Below are 21,737 nucleotides of genomic sequence, written 5' to 3'. Positions count from 1 at the left end.
GGACATTAACTTAACGATTCCAGTGTACGACAGACAAATAACGGTAGCAGAACGAAGATGCATCTACACGAATCAAGCCAGAACCATAGAACTAAAGATCACATTTAAGAATAGCATCAGCCCAAAGCTAACCCAAACTGATCATGCCAACCTGCCCTTAACATCAAATAAAAAACAAAAGAAATACGTGAGTGCATGTAATAACATAACGAACTGTGATGCCCATGACCAAGGAGACTACACTGACTCATTTCTGAATTAACCGTAATCCCTGGAATTATAATCACAATGTGATATCTGATGTAACTGTAATTGAAACCTACGAAGTCTGAATATCAATAGCAGAGAGAAGCTGCCAACTACTGAAGCAACAGGAGGTTCACATGCAAAGACCATGCAAAAAAAGAGAGAATTAAAAAATAATGTTATAGGAACTTGCATCATTATGATGAATTTCCATCAAAATTGAGTATGGACACAGCCACTTGTTTCGAAACACATTTGAGAAATATATCTATCCATTTCTTTAGATATGACCCAGAAGCAAGCTTTGGTTTTAAAAAAAATCATAATGATATTAAAACATGAAACAAGCTCGTCCAGGTCAGGAGAGCTCATTAAGTCGAGGTTTGAGCGCAAGTGCAAGACCCACCCTTGATGGTGCACTTATATTCTTGGGATCATACTCAGCCGAAAGAGTAATGAATGATTTTGGCCTCCATTCATGCTGACAGAGGATAGAAGCCTTGCCGCTGTTGTTAAACCGTGTCTTCACCGTCGTTAGGGGATTAAGAGAATGACAGCCTCCAATAGTGAAACTATTCTCGTATTTGTTGAACCTGTGGATTATTTCAGCAGCCACTGCAGTTCCAGTGATCGGATTCACCACATGAACATAAGAAGCTTTTAAGGTCTCTCCTTTGTCGGCCCTAAAATCAGAAATGTGAACATATTTAAATTACAAGAAAAATTAGATAGAAAAGGAAAACAAACAACCAAAACTGATGACACAAATGAACCAAACTTCAAGGACCAAAATAAACTAGATTATGTCTACTGTCGTGCCAAATAGTACACACATCTAAATTATCCAAAATCCTTAGAAGACAAAATCAACGTTTTGAAGACAAGCACCTACACATCAAGCAGCTGCAAGAGGTTTGTTCCAATAACATAAATGATTTTTCTGATGCATTATAAGAAAGCATTTAGTTGTCTGATTAGGCATAGAGAATAATTATGCTATGAAAAACACCGCCCTCCTTTGTTTTCTTTCTACTTCTTTTCTTGGGATTTTTTGTTTGTGTGTGTGTTTGTCTTTTTTTTCTGTTGGAGGTGGGGGTGGGCTGGGGTGGGGGGGGTAAGCCTCCTGAGTCTTGACCCAGATCAAAGCCTGAATAAATAAATATATAATTTACTTCTTAAATACAATTTATATAATATATTTTATATTAATTTTTGATCTAATCTTAGCCATTCATCTTAAGATGATAGATGGTCAAATATTAGAAATCATTATCCCTATCCCCTATTCCCAAAATCTTATGTACCTTTCCTTGCCTCTCCTCCCTGGCTCCTCTCAACTCTAGCTAACGACACCGTCGAGTTCCTTGGCCCCTCAGCCATCGCAACATTAAGGAGCACCACCCCTTCAGCCCCTCCCCATCTCCTCTGCCTCCGATCTCAACATCTTGGTCTTCCCACTACACACTTAAACAATGAGTCCATCACAGTGACGCTTGCCATCTCTGCCACCAATGACCACTACCTAGGGCAACCACTCAGGTTGAGGAGCAGATGCATTGAAGCAGCAAGCCTGTTCAAGCTTCAGGCTGGGCTTGGGATCAGACACAGATTAGGCTTGGGAGCCTTTCTCTCTAAAATTTACAAGCCGAGGCCAGACTTGAAGCTCAAAAGATTTAGGGCCGAGCTTGGGCAATAGGTAACTCAACCTGAGCCTGGCTCATTTCTGTCCCCAGGAGAGGAGTGTCGAACAAATCCGAGTACTACATAGCGAGGTGCAAGGTGACGATGACAGAGCTGGGATCAAGTTTATAGCTCTCACTTTCTCATTGTCTTCCATGGCTTGCAGTACTTGGAATGAATCTTGGGTTCGTGTCAGTTTTCTGCATTAGTTGAAATCTAGTAAATAATTGGTTAAGCATGTCTTGTCAGGTAGCCCAGTAGATATGCTGGGCTAGTGTTTGAACTTTGAATACTTGACCTACGTGAGAAAGGTTGGATTTACCAGTTTAGATGGACTATTATGGTCAAGCACAGCTGACTTGATACAAGACACATTGCCAACACTATTTGTGTGTTTTTTTGTCACCTATAGAATTAAATGTTAATGTAGATGCATTTAGAGTGCAAAAAGTGATTGAAAACATACATTGGTCTAATGTTTTCATCACGAGCTGAAGTAAATCATACCAAATTACATATGGCACAAATATCAGAGAATTGTCATTCATATAGGATAGACTGCTGACATAGATCATGATGATACTTCTCAAAGATGGTAGAATTTTCAACAATCATAGAATTTAGGACTAACCAGCAAATAAAAACAATGTTTTAACTTTGCACACACTGAATATGAAAAGAATGAAATGTTACAATTAATTGGCAAGAAAATAATTAAAGCCAATATGAATTGATATCACTAGGCTTTTGATATTAAGCAGTTAAACAAGAGGATCAAGAACAACAGATACATAGATAACTAAGCACTTACAATATCAGCGCAGCAGAGAAATCATGCTTGTTAAAGCCAATCCCAGCATTGTATTTGGTGAAAGATGCAGAAGCACTATCAAACCCAACCTCTGCACCTAGAGCAAGTTCTTTGCTGCCAACTGCAGCTGCCAGCTCCAGCACAGGTGTGGGTGTTAAACCAATGCCAGAATTAATTGCTGCATGGCCATGAAGGTACTGTACATCAAGCTGTAAAATGCATAGAAAATGATCAGAATCCTTTTTCCAGCATCAAGCTGATCTGTAAAACAAATGGTATTTTTTTATTTAATAAAAAATGAAAGGATATTATGAATGCAAATCTGATTGTCTCACCATTCGCGCTATTATGCTGCAATTTCTTTTTGAGTGGAAGCCCAATAATCAGTAATATGACTAATGTAACTAGAATGCACTATCCTTGTATGAAACAGATATACAAAGCAGATTTCTCCTTTGATCAACTGAACAACAAAATCTTAGCGCACACAAAAGGAATTCATGATAAAGAAAAATTTTAGCCCTTAATGGATTTAAATGAGATCCCAGAAACAAGGACCCAATATAAATTTAATATTACATTGTTCCACTACAACAGGTAACTTAGTCAATAGCCTCATATTCACCCGACATTATACTAATAAAGCAAAAGCAGGCATCACATCATGCTCGATGATAGTGATGGTCGAAGAGTTGAGAAGTGAGTCTAAATTTGGAATAAAATTTTATAATGAGGACAGGCAAGCAAGAAAATTCTAGTTTAATTGACCAAAATTTTAGCTGTACTTAATCAACACATCACTTTAAGAAGTTAAATTACAGTTAAAGAAGAGCTAGTGAACTTGGGGAAAATGACGATATACATATGGACTTGGATGATTGTCAATACTAGCATTCCAGTCAGTATATACATAAGCTGGAAAGAGAATAGAGATATTTCCATTTTAATTATAAGTTCTGGGTTGTTTAACCAAATATTCTTGAAATCATTAAAGACCCACAAGATTGCATATTCTATGTATGATGCAAAAAAAAGCATCATGACGACTCTAAAATTGGGATAGGTTCCTATATAATTGTAAATTGTACCAGGAAACCATGGGTAGGGAAGATAATTCAGTTCTATACTTTCTTGTAACATTAGGGTTTTGAACCTTCTAGATAGATCTTCAATAGCCCATGAAACCAATAAGACTGAATTTAAGGTTCAGATGTCCTTTTAAATGAGGTTTCACAAGGAACTGAAGTTCGAATAGTCTTTCTTTATTTCATCATCTTAAAGAGCTTTTTTGCTAAATGATTATTTACCTTTTCCAAGTGATAATAGGAGCTCTTACTTGTCCCACAACTGAAGCCACTTCTTCGCCCAAACCCAACTTGGTTAGGGAATTGGATCTAGATCCAGAATGCCAGTCAAGATTTTGGTTTGCATCAAAACCAAATCAAAATAGGTCCACTCATATCAATTCTACCCATCTAATCAGCTTTCTTATGCCCTAAGTGGGGCCACAGTTATTCATTTTGATGGATAAAAACACAGGATATGTTTCTTTTACAGATCATTTTTTCTCCATTTAAGGTCATGGAAGCATATTTTGAAAAGATGTCCAAACAATCACTTAGACTTGAGGGCTATATTTTTATCAAATTAGAATATTCAAAAGCTCTATTGAATGAAAACATACATACAACTACGACTAAACTAAACAAGTACTCTGTTCTCTCTCGTAAGTTGCTCATTTACGAACCTTGCCGGACTTTTGATCAGGTATCTTGAAGCTGAATGAAGTCTTCACACCAGCAACTAATTCATTAACTGTAACTGTACTTGAGACCTGTAACATGTAAGATAATACTTTTGAGGCTAAATTTCTCATGTTCACAAGCATATGCAAATGAAGAAATATATCTGGTCAATAAATACTAACTTGAGCACATCCATATGCATAATGTAAAAAAATCATGCATGCCCCACAGGAAAATATAACATATTTATCTAATCACAACAGTAGACCCATGCCAGCATCGAAGCAGGCTTGAGATTTTCATAAATTGAAGATGACAGAAGATTAAAAAGCTTGAATGATCCAAGATCCTCCACTTACATTGGAATTGGTATCAACTTTAACATCAACAGTTGCTTTCCCACTTTTATATTGTGTGCTTATATCGCCAATAAATAGCTGACCTATATTCACGCCTGTAGCTGCAAGCCCCTGTCCATATAATCCGCAGGGTTAGAAGAATACAAAACGATATTGATATTGCACACAAGAGAATTACCATTTTATACAAAACTCCAAACTTCCTGTAGCATGGCATGTTCCTAGATTTGCATAATGACTATCACAGTGTAAAAGGCCAGTCCCAAGAGAAGTTGACAGCCAAAGTAATATACAGGTCTGCTGTCAGATCTGATATAAAACCAAGATGCAACGAGGAAAGGAGTAACACAGAGGAGAAAAGAAGAAAATGAGGAGAACGCAAATAAGAGGATTGGATGTTGAGAAGCAGAGGTGGTAGAACCTGTTTTCAGATTTGGATGCGGAGACAACAGAGGAAGGAAAAAGAAGAAAACAGATGATGTGAGAGGGGCAGAGAGAAAAGGGTGAAGGGGAGGAGGGAGGGAGGGAAGGACTATCGAGCAAGAGTGGGGCCATACATGATGCAATTTTTTTCAATAAGTTAGCATAGGAGCACATCATATACAAGTCCAATACGGGAAACTAAACATGGGGTATTGCTATCAATATTTATTTCTTTATATTAGATACCTAGGCTTCATGTATGGCCCCACTCTTTCTCGATAGTCCTGTTAGTTAAGGATTCAGCACCATGCTCAAAACATCCGGTCAAAAGCCAGACTTGACATGCCAATATAAGATGGATACTAATCTGATCTATTGCTTGTTGGATATATTTAAAAAAACATGTACTGTCAGTACCTGCTGCACCTTGTTAAGAATAAATGGAAAACTTTAGCTGAATCAAGTAAAACAAAAGGAGAAAATATCAAGAACAATTTGCTTACCAGGTAAACAATCTATAGGTCAATTTGTTTTATTGTCATATTGAAAATGTCCGGTACTCTTAAACTTTTGATTTTAAATTGTTAGTTCTTTATTCCTTTCTCTTAATCATTTTGCTCTTTGCCATATTTGTTAATTTTATCCTAAATCCTGGCCACAGTCAATTCAGTGCAGAAATTAGACTGTGATTATGGTATAAGCTAGTCAAAAAAGATCTGTGCAGCATTTTCATAAATAATTTGTAATAAACAATAAATAAAATAAATGTTGGATGAAAAAAAAACAATGGACATAGTATCACGATCACATATATCATGCTAGAACATCTGAAAGGAACATTAAACAACAAAACATTGCCTAAAAACCGCACTCCAAGAGCAACTTTTAGTTATTCTCTAATGGATATCAGTGGACATGAGATTACTGAGAATGCATAAAGAAATTTACTCAGTGGGAAATCTCTTTTCTTACCAATCCATTATCACTTAATGTTGTCAAAGTGATCTTCTGATCAAAGTTGTAATCTTTTGTCAAAAGATCTGCAAGGAACAATTATAAGAATTTTATCAGCTAACTTGATAAGAAATACAAAACAGATTATCAAATTGATACAAATAAGTACAAGCATCAAAGAAAAGATCACATTGACATGCAGGAAGCTTGTAAAGCAATACAAGATACACGAAGGCAAAAATGATTCAACAGCACATATTATATCAAATCAGCACTCTGTTTCAGTAGCATTCTTTGAATTATCTGCAATCATATGTTCTCAATATAATACCTTTTGTACTAGTTCAGAGCCAACAGTATTAAAAAGACTTGCTCTGCATAAAAATGGGAGCACACTACCTGAAATGTCATTATGTAAAATAAACCAGTCAACCCAAAAGGGAAGAACAAAATGCAATGATGACAGCAACAGCAGGAGTACCAGGATTACCCATATCCCTGTACTAACCAAAACTACAGCCAGTTCAAGGTAAATTTCAAAATAATAATTATGTTCAACTCCTAAATCTGAATTTACTCAAACATTTAAATATTTATCTCCAAAAAGCAACCTACAAACAGGCATTCACATGATATCCAACAGACATTATTCCTTCATACAACCACCCTACTTATGAAAACGGAGTGCACGGTTTAATCTTAACATTTATTGTCGAATAGGTGTTCAATGTATTACTTTAGAAGGAAACAACATTTATTAAGAGGAAAATTTCCTAAGTTCCACCACTTCTAAATGACTTGCATTCAACAATCTCACTATTGCTAGCAGGCCAGATAAATGGATGAACCATGCATGGCAGAATTCTTCGGGCCAAAACAAGTTTTATAACCCTGGACCCACCTTTCACCATAAAACTCAAATCTCATGTATCTACTGCCTTGAGAATAGCCTTCTCTGCAGTCAAATAGAAAGGAAATGAGTCCCAGGGCATAATACTAAAAAATATGATATCTTGACAGAGACTAGCATTGTCAATACATAGTAAAAAGTCATTTAGCAGTGCCATGTCCATGTCTAAAAAAAAAGTCTGTGCAACCACCACTGGTTTTCATTCCACAAACTTTATCCCATATGTCAAGGAGGCCCTCTTAGCATCCAATATAATTTTATCCAAGCAAAATCCTTCTATCTTTCTGATGCAGTTTTAATCCCTGCCAGAATTTTAAAAGGGTAGAGACAGCATAGAGAGAGTAGCTGGAAATATTGAAAAAGGATGGTCGAATTTCTCAATCCTCTGGGAGCAATCCATCCAAGGGGTATTCTTAGAAAGATATAAAAGGAACATTTCTATATTTCTGTATCCCAACTCCATACCAAAACTCTAGTGCACATTAAGTTCATCCTTGTATGGAGGAATTAAAATAGTAAGCTCTGTATTTGATAGTAAAACAAAGATCAAAATAAAAGGAACATTTCTATTATTTCTGTAGCCCAACTCCATACCAAAACTCTAGTGCACATTACATTCATCCCTATATCGAGGAATTAATAGTAAGCTCTGTATAAGGATAATGGTGTCCTCGCCCACTAAACTCACAACATTGAACATAACATGTCCAGCCATTAATCAAGACACTCTGCTACTGTTTTAAAAGGTAGAAAAGGCAAAAACAAAGGCCAAAGAGAAAGGAGAATTTGTGTGGAGATTTCTGCAACTTGGAGTTTTGACAGCCCGAGCTTTACTGATAAGTTGTTTTCTTCTTCTTGTGCATGTGATTGTGCCTTTATGTGTATGCGCACCATGTCAAGGTCGGCAAAACCGTCCCAAATCGGGCGGTTCCGGTCATACCGAGCCGTCCTAGTGGCGGACCGAGACAGTTCCAACAACGAAAACGAAACCCATTGCCAGAGGAGAAGGAGAAGAAAATAGAGGAAAAGAGAGCGAGCAGAGGAGGGAGGGAAAGAGAGAGGGAGAGAGAGAGAAGGATGGCGGAGGCCGATGCCCGGGCAGGAGGCAAAGGCCGCAGTCGGGTTCCCGGTTTCGTTCGAAACAGGGGTCCGGGCCCCTTTTAAATATCGCAAAATTAAAAAGGGGCCCGAAACCTGTTTCGAATGAAATAGAGGACCCGTCGCGGCCTCCGCCTCTCGTCCGAGCGCCGGCCTCCATCGGCCCTCCGTCATCCTCCTTTCTCCCTCCCTCCCCCACTCGCTCTCTCTTTTCTTCTCTTTCCTTCTCCTTCTCCCTCCTCGTGGCCTTTGCCTCCTGCCTGAACGCTAGCCTCCGTCAGCCTTCGTCACCCTCCTCCCTCCCTCCCTCGCTTGCTCTCTTTCCTTCTTCTCTCTCTCTCCCTCTCTTCTCCTTCTCTCTCTCTTTCTCTCTCCTATTCGCTATCTCCCCCGCTTTCTCTACTGTGTCAGTACAAGCCCAGCACGGCACGGCGCGGGCTCCAACCACCCCATGCTGCCAGGCAACCGGTCTGATGCACGGTACCAGCACAGCAGACCATGCACCATGCGTTTGTAGGTTGTGGGTGTGACTGCATGGCTTGTCAGTTTGTGCATATTGTATGCTATGTGCATGTGACTTGTCTCTGTGTATGCTATATATATATATAGTGTTTAACCAATACTTCATGGCCAATATGGATAGCATATTTTACAACTTCCCTAAGTGCACACCTCACTTTGTGCCTTGCTCCTAGGCTCCAGGAGACCCTAACACCTTTGTGCACCTTGAGCCTTGTAATAAGTTTGATCCTTGTTCCAACACGCAACAACTAAATTTAAGTCGCAAAAACATTAACTAGAGCAACATCAGCTCTAACTACTAATGTGTACCCAGAAAGAATTTGAAAGCCTTATGTTCAGCAACCATTACTCAGTTAAATTCCCTTGTCTCTCTCATATCAACTCACAAATGAACATCCTAGGAGTGCTCTTTAAATGGATTGTCAAACGGAGTAAGCTTAGAACACACATGTACACGATCAGGTGAGTCTGAAACACATAATCCCTAGTGTAAAACCAATCTGATTAAGCACATGGCATCACATAAGCCGGTCAATGTTGTAATAGACATAACCTAACTGAATCAGAATCCAAACAATTAATAGCATAAATGTAGTAATCATGAAACTATCAGGTTTACATATGTAAATGACACAAGAGGCCAACCAGATTCTTACTCCATATCAGCTCAACTATAGGCTTTCAAAAAGATTTAATAGAAAGATCCTACATGGTTCAGGCTATATCAAGACAAAAAATTAAAATAGCAGTTGTGAGCAAAGCTATCTCTATTCTCTAACAATAGCATTCTATCTAAAAAACTGAAGGAGAAATAAAATAAAAATGGCTCAAAAAAGAATCTAGTCTATGCGCTTATGAAAATTAGAAGCTGAAAATAGCAATGGATCCTCTGGATGAAATACTTTATGCACCAATTTTCTGATAAAATATACTCCTTATTAAGTTACAAGGAACTTAGAACTTAAGAGTATAATAATATCATAATATCCATGTTGAGATAATGCAGTAAAGCCACATCATATCAGCCAATAAAACTTTCAGTTTCACAAATAGAATTCTGGTTGTTGTTTTAGAGCTTTTTCCTTAGAATAATATAGATGAACGCAGAAACTTGCCTCTTGCCCTCTTCCCAATATCAGAGAATGGAGCTGGACCGTCGCCCATCTTTGATCCAAGCAAAGACCCACCTGCCCAAATGCCTAAGTGCTAAAGGAGTTTTAGAAAATAACAGGATTATGAACAAAAAAAGATAGATCAAGACAAAAGAGGACAAGAAAAGTTCAGGTTCCAAAATCGGATCAACTCCTTATAGAGCTAGCTACATTCTACAAATTGCCGTCGCCACCATGAATAAAGCTTAGACCATGAAATGGTATTATTGTGCATTATATGTTAGTTAAAAAGTGAAATTCAGTTTTTAATATGCTGAATTTACCAGAGTTATTTCAATGCAACATACTCCCAAAAAGTGCAAAAAAAAAAACAATTTAGTGTTCAATACATTTGCAGCTAAAACCACTTAACAAAATGAAATTTGATACCCATCTCAGAAAAATGAAAGATTTCAATAACATAGGAAATGCATTATCATAAAGCTCTATTTTCTCGCAAACCAGAAAAACACTCAAGAAGACCTTTGACAATTTGCATATCTAAACAACTAGTTAAAAAACTATGACATATTTGGGCAATCTAAAATTTCATCACTTACTATTACAGCATCCTATCTCTCTGAAGACTCCTAAGGAATATGAAGAAGGATAAAAGATATTACATCAACATGGTAATGAAGCAAATGTGCAAAAAAAGTCAGAAATTACAAAATAACAATAGCATGATATCAATAAACCTATAGAAAAGAAAAACAAATGGTAAAGGATTTTTTTAAAAAGAGAGTTCAGGAAAAAGAATAAAATAGTATTTCATGCAAGGCAAATCTCACTAACAATCATTTAGTGCACCCAATGGATAAAGGAAGAAGCTTTTAAATGAAAATAACTTTAAAAAACTAACAATCAAGGATTGCCCTTTTGAGATAACATTGGTTTACTTAGCTCATAGGCTAAACCTCCACAAAGCTACAAACACTACCCTATGTATGAGGCATCGTTGCCTCCTAGGAAAAGAGGCAGTATCAAAATTGACACTTGAAGGTTCCTTCTAACAAGAAAAATGGTTTATATCAAGTTCTATTTCGGCCCAGTTTTTACATCCCACAAGGATGTTTCCTTCTAACAAGAAAAAAGCTTTATATCAAGTTCCTTCTAACAAGGATGTTTCCTATATCAAGTTCCTTCTTAAAAAATGCTTTATTTCGGCCCAGTTTTTACATCCCACAAGGATGTTTCCTTCTAACAAGAAAAATGCTTTATATCAAGTTCTATCAAGTTCTATTTCCCTGCACTGGCATCGCCGTGCTTGCAGCCACTAGGCCACTCGTCCCTGTGGACATGCACCGTGACAGGCACTTATGAATGGGGCTCACAAAAATGAGCAGCTTTAATCTAGCTATATGCTACATGTACTACAGAAAATAATTTCTCCCACACCCAGCCGGGCCGAACAAAAATCATATGGTGCAGGCACCAGAAAAATACTATAAACTTTTTATTTTGCCTCATTTCTTCTGATGCTCATCATAATATATATATAAATATATATATATATATATATATAAGTTATTGACTTTTTTTACTAATGGAGTTATTGATCCCGTATTTAAAAAACCAAAAAAAGAAATGAAATTGGGCGAGCCTTTGAAAGGATTATCCGGGATCCTAAAATCTACAAGCAGCTGTGGAGCTTCGTTAGTTCTTTAAAATTTCAAAGACAGACATAAATTCCAATCAAACCTTTATTTCTAAAAAATCAGAAGTGATCACGTCACACATATCCTTCAACATCTGTAATATCCCCTACCAAATAAAAGGCCAGGTAGAAACACAGACCCTGTGTTAGTGATGTCAAGAACATTGTAACACTAAAGGACCCCAAATTTTTCCAATACCATCTTAAACAGAAGAGAAGCAGCCATATACTATACATTAAACATAAGCATATGCAAATTGATGTATTTTTACGCTAAACTATTCAGATTCAACCCACCAATGTTCGAGCAAATATTTTTCTGCTGATGATCCACAACTCTACGACTGAACAAGAACCCACAAAATATGGAAAACATTCTCTTCGAATAATACTGTCAGCTTAACAATTAAAAATCCACTACGTGAATCTCTCAAAGAAGAAAAAAGAAAAGAAAAGAAAAATAATCACCACTTGATGCTCTCATTTGCCAATCTGCTCAAGAAAAAATTTCATCTAATTAAAAAAAATCGCAACTTTATTCAACTATCAGTTAAATAACGAAACATTCACTACTTGATGCTCTGTCATGGCCAACATGATCAAGCGAGAGCTTCATCGGATCAAAAAATAGCAACTTTCTCGGAAAATCATGCAACTGAACGAATAAAACGGGCTCTATAACATGATCAAACCCTCTGAAATCGTACAAAAGGCGGGAATAAATTCGAAATCCGGCCTACAAAATATGAGATATCAAAAAAAAAAAAAAACAGAAGGGACAGAGAAGGGAGAATCTGTACCTGGAATCGCACACCGACGTTGGGAACGTAGGGTGGCCGGAGACGGAGGAGGCTTGCTGGATTCCTCAGTGTCCGAAGCCGCCAAAAAAGAAACCCTAGCTTTTGAAGCAAGAACACAGGAGGGTTTGGAGGCGCAGACAAAACCCCGATATTTTTTACCAAGGAATAATGGAAGGAAAAACTGGGCCGCTACCGCGCCTTTTCCGACCACAGATCATGAGTCCAGCGAGTCAATTTCCGTGACTCGGCCCTGGTTAGCCTGAACCATCAGCCAGGCACCCGCATGCCGAAAAATTAGGGCCTGCACCGGCATCGCCGTGCTTGCAGCCGCTAGGCCGCTCGTCCCTATGGACATGTACCGTGACGGGCGCTTATGAATGGGGCTCACAAAAATGAGCAGTTATAACCTAGCTATATGGTACATGTAGTGAAAGAAATTTATTACTCCCAAAACAAAAATCATATACGGCAGGCACCATGAAAAAACAAATAAACTTTTTATTCTGCTGCATATCTCCTTGTGCTCATCTTAATATATATAAGTTATTGACTCTTTTTACTAATGGAGTTGTTGATCCTGTAATTAAAAAACCAAAAAAAGAAATGAAATTGGGCATGCCTTTGAAAGGATTATCCGTGATCCTAAAATCTACAAAGAAGCAACTTAAACTACTAACGACATTGATAGCTCTAGCACATGGCATTGATAACTTAATTGGCCAAAATATTCTTCGCCCCAACAACAGCTGATGCAATAGGAGGGATATTTAATCATAATAAAAGGATTTTTTTACATGATATTCTTCTAAATATCGAATTTTGTATTAATATTCTTCCAAAATAAATATTTACATGTATACCTTCATAAAACACTTGTTTTGTTATTTTATCCTTTTTTTAATCCTTGTTTTTGCGTATGTACCCACTCCATTTAATACTATTAAAAAATTAACGGTTTCAAATTAAAATGACTAAAATGTCTTTACTGGGTAGATGTGCAAAAAGAAGTAAGACGATTGCGAGAGGGGACAAAAAAATAATTTTTCAAAATTTTATTTTATTTTTAATTAAAATAAATATGGTAGTTATTAATGGTATTAGAAGAATCGTTATATTAGAGGCATTTGTGCAAAAATAATATTTTATGAAGATAAAAAATAAATATAAGTTTTAAGAGTATATTCACACAAATTATTTGAATTTTTAAAAAATATTTATTAAAAAAATCTTAATAAAAAATTATTTTTTTTCTATTCAGATATGAAAAATCAAATTTTTACAGATAATTTATTAGAGCTTCCAAACATACAAACCTCGAGCCAGTTTTGTAGGGTTTGGCCTCCTTCAGGATCCAAGCCCAAACGGTAACGTGGACCCAACGAGACCACCATTCGAACTTTCCCCACGATAGGGTGGGAGTGTGGAAGCCAAGCGACACCCACGCGACCTCCAATCCAGTTGCGTTCATCATCCTGCCATCAGCCTTGATGCACTTGGCTTCTCTTCTTCCACGCTCTCCGAGTGAACGCCCTTTGCCCCTTCTACTCTGTGTTCCCTTCTCTTTATTATCTCCTAACGCTCCCAAGATCAAGCTCCATCAGTGCAAGATACCACGAAGAGATGGAAATGCTGACGGCCAGCTCCACTCTCCGCCCACTTCCTACCAAATTCCAGAGACTAACTCCTCCCCCTCTCTCAGGAACACTCATCACAACTCCCTCTTTGCTCGGAAGAAGTACAAGGCCTCTTCCTCTCATTGTTGCTGCCTCCTCTGCTGCTAGGAAAGAGAAGGGGAGGAACTTAGGAGAGGTGGAAGAGAAGGAGGAGGAGGAGGAACGTGGGGGGGAGACGCTCCTGTACTCGGTGGCGCCTTATCCTCTCCTGCTGGCTGCCTTGCTCCCCGGAGGTGAGTAGATGAGAGTTTAAATGATGATACAAGTGCAGTTAATTTCATTTTGATTCGAGCGCTTGGATGCAAGATCGGACGGTTCTGCATCCTTGTGTTCTTCTTTGAAGCATATCTATTTTAGAGAAGCTTGGGTTCCTTTGGACCTGTAGACCTGGACCTGGACCTAAGAACTTGAGTCTGGTAGGTGTTGCTTTTATTTTCTGTTTTTGTTGTCGAAAACGCAAGAAGAAAAATGAAGTAGATTGAATAGTATATGATGAAACCCTGTTGCTTTTTTAGATTGCTTGAAAATCTTTAGAGCTTTTGGTAGCAAATAATTACTGCTTTCAAAAAGCGTAGAATAAAAGCAAGGAACTGCAGTGGTTTTTTTGCAAATGCTATCTTCAACATCAATCTCCATGTGCTATTTCGCTAATTTGTAGAGAAATAAAAACACAAAATCAACAATGGCCCAAACGCGAAAGCCAATATTTTGATAAAATAATATCTGGCATTTCTAGTCCGTCATTTAAATTTGTGTTTCTCCAGAAGAACGCAAACTCCAATGGTAAAGTAACATTTTAAGTATTGCTTGCATGAAAGGCCAGCATACTCAACCTTGCAACAGCTACAGTTTGCTTTCTTCTTCGACCGATTAAAACAGACACTATAGGTCCTAATATTGATTATTAAACAGAGTGCTAAATCAAGATACATGCAATCAATCTTGACTTAGAAATTTCAATCCAGAGAAAATGCAAACGAAAAGTAGGAAAATAGTTAAGCAAATCGTTGGCTTATCAATTTATATTGCATATTATAGTCTAATATGGATCTAGGATTCCAATAATTTGGTGCTTGAAGTTGGTTTCTGCTCCTTCCTCAGTGTGATAAGTAAAGCACTCGAGTATTAAGACAATTAGTTAACACTATCTATCCTTACCCTTTGGAATCTTTGTACTCTTTATTATTCCAACAGTGATGGAGGATGCTAATTTTTCTTTGATTGTTCTCTTGGTGTTTGCTTCTTCCATCTGATATCTTCCAAGCTGTCATTTCTTGGGAACGATTCCTTTATTTTTTCTTGAATAGATGAAAATAAAAGATCATCGTGACAATAGCTTTGGTATGATTTTTGCATTTTTTCCTTTTAGTCTCAGTAGGTATAGTATAAGATACAAAAACTTTGAAGGAGTGACATGTGGATCGAAAGTGGGTGAGGCATTAATGTTTTGATGGAATGTGAGAAGAGAACATGTGATTCATAGGCTTTACAAGGACTTCACACGGGCAGAAACATGGATAGATTCCAGTAATTATATTTTTCAGAAGGTTCTTAAAGGTAGAGGATGAATCTAGTCGAGTTGGTCCTCGCCAAATCAATCTATAGGTTTTGTTTCCATAGATGTCACAAGCTAATTTGGAAATGAAAAATTTGATAAGGGTATTGGTGATTTGATGCATTGCAAGAGGTCTAGCTGATACTCATGTTTGCAAAGAATTGATTCACCTTGAAAGGTTTCTATAAGATTCATTTTAGATTTTTTACATTAAAGGATGATTCTAGTGGAGTCTGTCTTCATTAAATCAATTTATATATTATTGCCATAAATCTCCCAAGCTTATTTGGAAAGATAGTTATTGGTGCTTTAATGCATGGAAAGAGGCCTAATGAACACTGTTGTATCAACGAGAGTCAGGATCAGGTTGGGGGTTGAACCAATGAGGTCCAATCCATACTCACAGGCCATCCATGTATCATGCACAGCAAATGTTTACTGCAATTGCTTGTAAAATGTTTTGAGCTTTTTGGTAGCAAAGGTTATTGCTTTCAAAAAACAGCAAAAACAAAAGTGGATAGCAAAAATTTTAGGACAATGTTATCTTCAACATCAATCTTCATGGTATTTCACTAATGTGTAATATAAAAAGAATAAAAACTATAACAATATGAAACATGACCTTAATTACGGGCAAGATTTTGGTCCTATGAACTTACAAGTTACACAAGCAGAGTCACTGCTCCCAAAGCACCTCACATAACATCTCTGATATATTCTGTTTCTTAATATTCAAATTTCCTATATAACAAGATTTTTTTAATAAATAAATAGTCTGTATGCTTTGGAAGACATTCCATACAGCATTATGTTTGTCATGCATGCCATGTAGTTCTCTGTAACCAGATTAGGTCAGACTTCTCTGCCCTCTGGCAAGTTTTTCTTGGAATATTGGGCATACCTTCTGGCAAGTTATTCTTGGATAAAAGCAGTTCTTTGACAATCTGTATGATGTCTGAGGCATGTGGACTGTTTCGCACAATGTGTTTCAGAATCTAAGGCCTAAAAATATAGGTTCTTATTTTCACAGGTTATTTTGTTATTGACACATAAACACATTTTACAGTAGGTATCACATTACATTATATTATAGGTATGATCAATTTATGTTAAACTGACATCATTTTCCAATTTTAAACCATATCATCCCTATTTAGCTTTTTCTGCTAGTTGCCACTCTGAACAGATAGAAATGATGTTATGTAAACAACAGCTGGGACTGTGAGATCTATATTTGATCCTTTTGTCGAGCTTATAAAGACATGGAATCTTCCTGATTGGCTCGTGCACTGGGGTCATCCAGGAAACATGGTAAGTCCTGTGAGCATATTATTAATGTTACTAACTTCAATAATTCTTATTTCTTAAATTCTTTGATTTCCATAAGTAAACAAATATTCTATTTTCCTACACACTCCTTATAAAAATAGAGTAATTCTTTTCTCGACCTCAATTACTGGAATATCTTTCTAGTAATAAAAAAAATTGTATTTGTGTCGTATAAACAATGGCCAACCAGCCATAGCTCAGCTAGTTGGTATTTCTCTCCACTTTGGAGAGATTCAGGTTTTGAATCTTAGTGGTGACAACCGCTTGATATTTCTCAAATAGTTGTATAAACAATGATAAGATGGTTTGGTTCACCAGGATTCCACTATTTTATAGCAGAAATGCAAGTGAAGGTGGCTAGGAATTTGAACCATCTATAGATGGCTAGTATCACAAGTCATTGGTGTATCTCATTATGCACTTTCTAGCCTTCCATAGGTAGATAAAATGTCAAAATTCGAAACATTCTGTAGTTATATGAAAGTTATGCCATGACTCAATTTTTTTCATGATTTAGTATCATATATGTTTTGTTTATTAATATGCCAAAGATACAATAAGATAAATGCCATGTTAAAAGATTATAATTGAACCAGTTTGCTAAATTCGGTTTTTATAAGTACTCTTTATCCTTGAGTTATTTAATGTAATTGAATTAACAAAAGAATTATTTTTGATCATTTATGCTCAAATGTTTCTAAGATATGCTTAAACAAATGATTGGCACATTATTTAAAATTAAAACATGGCCAAGATTGCTTTCTAAAACGTTAATTTTGCATATTTTTGTAAAATAAAATAAAATAAATATTTTAAAACAAATACTAATATTAGCTAACGTAACCGGTAAACCATCCATGCATGATACATTATGAATGTTTGAAGTGTAACAGAAGGATTCCAACAATTTTATTTTGCATGAATGATTACTTGGAGTTTGGACCAACTTATAAATTTTTCATAAATATAAATTTCACGGACATCTAATCCTTAACTAATTTACATTGTTTTCATGATAATAGAGAATCAAGAATTTCAAAAGATAAAGCAAAGTACTCAAACCACCTTTCATTCTGCTATGTATTTGTAGAAATGCATCAAATTCTATGAATATTAACTTGGAGGGACCTCTTTAAAAAGGAGAGATTTCTGGAGTGTTGGTAACCTTGACTATCGGTATATTTTAATTGATCAATTTTGTCAAATAACTTGTTTTTCTCTTGTTTTTCAGGCTGTGGTACTCTTTGCAATGGGTGGCTATGGAACATATTTGGGATTCCGAATAAGATTGTCAAAGGATGCAGTGAGTCATTTGTCTATGAATTAGGTTATCATGTTGATAAAAATTTCTGTAAAACAACAATTTTTTTAGCAAATGAATTAATACAAAATGCATTATTAATTTAGCTTTTGTGGATAATTATTTGTAATGACCAAGGTACGTCATACCGGCCCAAACCGGGCGGTACAGGATGTACCATACTGTACTGATTCGGTACCGATATCCGGTACATGCAGTGTACCGACACTCGGTACATTAAAAATATTTCATACCGTACCGTACCGATGTTGTGCTAGTATGGCACCGGTACGGGATCCGGTAGCAAGACGGCGAACCTTGGTAATGACTTAATGCTTTTAAGAATAATCATTTATTCTATTCCGTTTATGTTCCAATAGTTTTCTTATCATTCTTCTGTTAACCAAATCATCCAGGGTTACTTGACCTTCAGCCAGAATTGCATGTTAGATGATTTCTTGTCCGATAGAATAAATAGGTATATCTCAGGTGTCCGTAGATAGGTCATAGGTGGTCTTCTTAGTAAACTAACAAACTGAAATAGTTGGTCGTACACCACAGAATCATTTAAACATCTCAAGCTTGAAATTGACTCAAAAATTAGGACTATCATGTCAGGCTGGTTGTTCCAGTCTACACATTGATTCTCAGAGTGATCTTATCATGTAAGACTCATAATGAAAGAATAAATGGTCAACTGACTGCACACAAATTCTAAAATAAAATGATAATTTCTTCTGAGCAACATTGCAAATTTTATATTTCAGTACATCATCTTCTAAAGTTTTTCTTTCTTTAGATAATACAGAGTTATTTGTCATGCTTAATTTTATTGTTGAAGGATGAGAAGGCCAAGGCCAAAGATCTGCATCCTAAGCTCCTTGGTGGCATGTTCTTCTTCTTTGCTCTTGGTGCCACTGGTGGAATAACTGCTTTGCTCACTTCTAACAAACCCATTTTTGAGAGGTACCTAGAAATGTTTATCCATATGACCATTTTAAGTATTATTAATCATCTCTCCGAGAAAAATGCATGCGTTTCTTCCTGTCTTCCTTTTTCCTTTCATTATTTATGGAAAGCAGGGGTAGTACTTGTATTGAAAACTATGCTCTTATATTCTGAGTGCATTACCCTTAAAACCTGAAGCTATTACTCTGCTCATAATCTCAGTTGTACTAATCTGATGATTTTTACACTTGCAGTCCTCATGCTGTCAGCGGTTTCATCGGTCTTTCCCTGTTGACAGTTCAATCAATTTTACCAGTCCTGTTTGAGGTAGAAATTTTGACAATTAAATGGAAAGCCTTATGTGTTATTTCCACTTTTGATGTTAAAGTCGAAATGCCATAGCTCGAACAATATCTGTTCTCTTTATGATATTCAAGAGTTCCAGTTTTGTAGAAAAGAAAAGAAAAATGATTGTAGGGACAGACCAAAAACAGAAAACTACTAGAAAGGATAATGTTAAAGAAATGCATATGTGAATGGAGGGTCTCCCAATTTTCTTCTTTAGATGTTTTAATTTTCTTCCCAGGATCTTTCATGTGCACGGAGCATCCAAACGCTAGTCTTTCTCAATGAAAAGGTTAAAGCCATGAGAAGCGTGATTAGTTACATATCAATTCAATTATTAGCTGTTGGTTGCACTATATCTTTTGTTTAAAATGGTGAGGCGATTAAATCACCTCCCAGTTGGTCACCCTATGTCATTGACTGCTTATGGTACAAAATGTTCTTAGAATCTTATTTCATGCTGAATGCTATATGATCAATAATTTTCCATTGTACAATGTCTAATAGTTTAGGCAATCAATTCTTCAGACAATGCCACCAATAATATATTCTTTTTGCTATTTTGGTCTGGTCTTTGTTGGACATACACAAATACTCCCTTTGTAATTCAGGATCATATGGTGATACCTTTATGTATGAACTTTTACAAATGAAATATTGTTAATCTATATAAAAGGATTTTGATTTCAACTCTTTCTTGTAATATTCAGGAAAATCCAGGAATGAGGACTGTACATGGCCTCCTTGGTAGCAGTATAATGACCCTATTCCTTATCCATTCAGCACTTGGACTTCAGCTCGGTCTCAGTTTTTAACCATCATGATGTTATGTGGTAGCCAATCTCATGTCAATGATTCCCCAAATAATCCCGAAGCAATTTTCTGTTCCCTACAAGGAGATGGATCATTGCATCAGTTTTGGTATAAACAATTCTTCAGTATCAGCATGCACGCTATTTTATGTAACTTGCTCTTTCAATGGTGCCGTATAAAACTAAGGCTATAAAATAAATGCTTATGTGATTGCTGAAATTAATCCTATGGTAGGTAAGGTTAACTTAAATATTACCTTCATGATGAGAAACTTCAATAAAATTATTTTTATTTTGCAAAAACAGTGATCAAATTTATCAATGCAATTCTATTATTTATCTATATCCACTAGCAACAACCACTCTAGAATTCGAGAAGCCTGCACTACCCCTCCTGTCACCGTCTAGTACGTATCCGTCGAAATTGATCTTGTGGAAGCTTGGGAGTAAGGGCTCCCAAGTGAAGAACATCGTCCGTAGCGCTACAAGAGTAGATGTAGAACCTCAAATACTCTAGTTGCTCCGAGATATTAGGGATATAGTTGGTGGAGACGTCGCTTTTCGGGCCAAGCTTGTTTATAGAGAGCCAATGGAGCTGAGGTTGGGTAGCTTTGTATGTGGCAGGCCTTATAGGTTGGTGCGGGGGAGTTACCTAGAGCACTTTATAACTTGTTATGTTTTAATTTTTTTTGGATGTATTCACACTAGAAATATATGTTATATGTTTTCTTTTGCTATGTATAATTATTATGTGGACCACCATTGTGTCAAGGGACGATCAGCCCAATCTGAGTTACAATAAACAAGTAACTTTAATGAACGGCCACCAGATGACATGATGCCTCGACTCGGTGATCCTTTCAAATACTGCAATAAACAAAGAGTGGCTTCCACATGTTGTTTGCGAGGCTGATGCAAAACTTAACCTCTTAATAGTGTAAACAATATCCAGCCAAGTGATGGTGTCGAGCTCCAAATGGTGAAGACCACCAGTCTCCCTAATCAATCTAAATCTCTTCTTCATTTGCAGGTCCTGAAAATCACAATAATTAGGAAGAAAATGTGACCAAGCAATTAAGAGAATCGGAGATTTAACTAATTGGAAGGAGATTAAAAATGAAACAAAGGTGCATGTAAGCCATCATGTAGCAGTAGTTCATTACCAATATGAGAAACATGAGTAGTTTGACCATTGGGGTGTTTGATTGGGGACGGAAGAAACAATTTTGTAGGAGTTCAGCAAATTTGGACGAGAGTCGGTATCAACAAAATCAATAATCCAAGATTGATTATTTAAGAAAGAAGAAAGACAGAGATATTTACTTGCAAGATTTGCCAAAGAATGTCAGTTACCAGCCTAGATTAATTTTAGAAAATAATTGCATTGTTCTAGAGTAGTTGCAAGGGCGGCCGCCTAGG

General features: G+C 36.6%; 2 protein-coding genes across 5 annotated transcripts; one reads left to right on the top strand and one right to left on the bottom strand.

Annotated features, from left to right (window-relative positions):
* Nucleotides 1-402: 402 nt before the first annotated feature.
* Nucleotides 403-12,699, bottom strand: LOC103697214 (mitochondrial outer membrane protein porin 6-like). Of its 4 annotated transcripts, XM_026801166.2 has the most exons (8): nucleotides 12,357-12,699; nucleotides 9,864-9,954; nucleotides 7,120-7,173; nucleotides 6,237-6,304; nucleotides 4,842-4,952; nucleotides 4,485-4,571; nucleotides 2,738-2,946; nucleotides 403-929 (listed from the first exon to the last, which is right to left on the bottom strand). In XM_026801166.2, exons 3-8 carry the CDS (start codon nucleotides 7,127-7,129, stop codon nucleotides 605-607), a joined length of 810 nt encoding a protein of 269 aa, XP_026656967.1. In that variant the 5' UTR covers nucleotides 7,130-7,173; nucleotides 9,864-9,954; nucleotides 12,357-12,699; the 3' UTR covers nucleotides 403-604. The 4 variants fall into 4 exon arrangements, with proteins under 4 accessions (XP_026656967.1, XP_008777256.1, XP_038979608.1 ...); XM_008779034.4 differs by lacking the exon at nucleotides 7,120-7,173; XM_039123680.1 differs by lacking the exon at nucleotides 7,120-7,173 and having other exon boundaries at nucleotides 9,864-9,935.
* A 1,107-nt stretch (nucleotides 12,700-13,806) lies between these two features.
* Nucleotides 13,807-20,608, top strand: LOC103697213. The gene is made up of 6 exons (XM_008779032.4): nucleotides 13,807-14,262; nucleotides 16,798-16,895; nucleotides 18,145-18,216; nucleotides 19,055-19,179; nucleotides 19,416-19,488; nucleotides 20,217-20,608. Exons 1-6 carry the CDS (start codon nucleotides 13,977-13,979, stop codon nucleotides 20,319-20,321), a joined length of 759 nt encoding a protein of 252 aa, XP_008777254.2. The 5' UTR covers nucleotides 13,807-13,976; the 3' UTR covers nucleotides 20,322-20,608.
* The last annotated feature ends 1,129 nt before the right edge of the window (nucleotides 20,609-21,737 follow it).

This window comes from Phoenix dactylifera, chromosome 2 (genome assembly GCF_009389715.1).
Source record: "Phoenix dactylifera cultivar Barhee BC4 chromosome 2, palm_55x_up_171113_PBpolish2nd_filt_p, whole genome shotgun sequence".
Classification (NCBI taxonomy): domain Eukaryota; kingdom Viridiplantae; phylum Streptophyta; class Magnoliopsida; order Arecales; family Arecaceae; genus Phoenix; species Phoenix dactylifera.
This window is presented reverse-complemented; position numbering and strand designations above follow the sequence as displayed.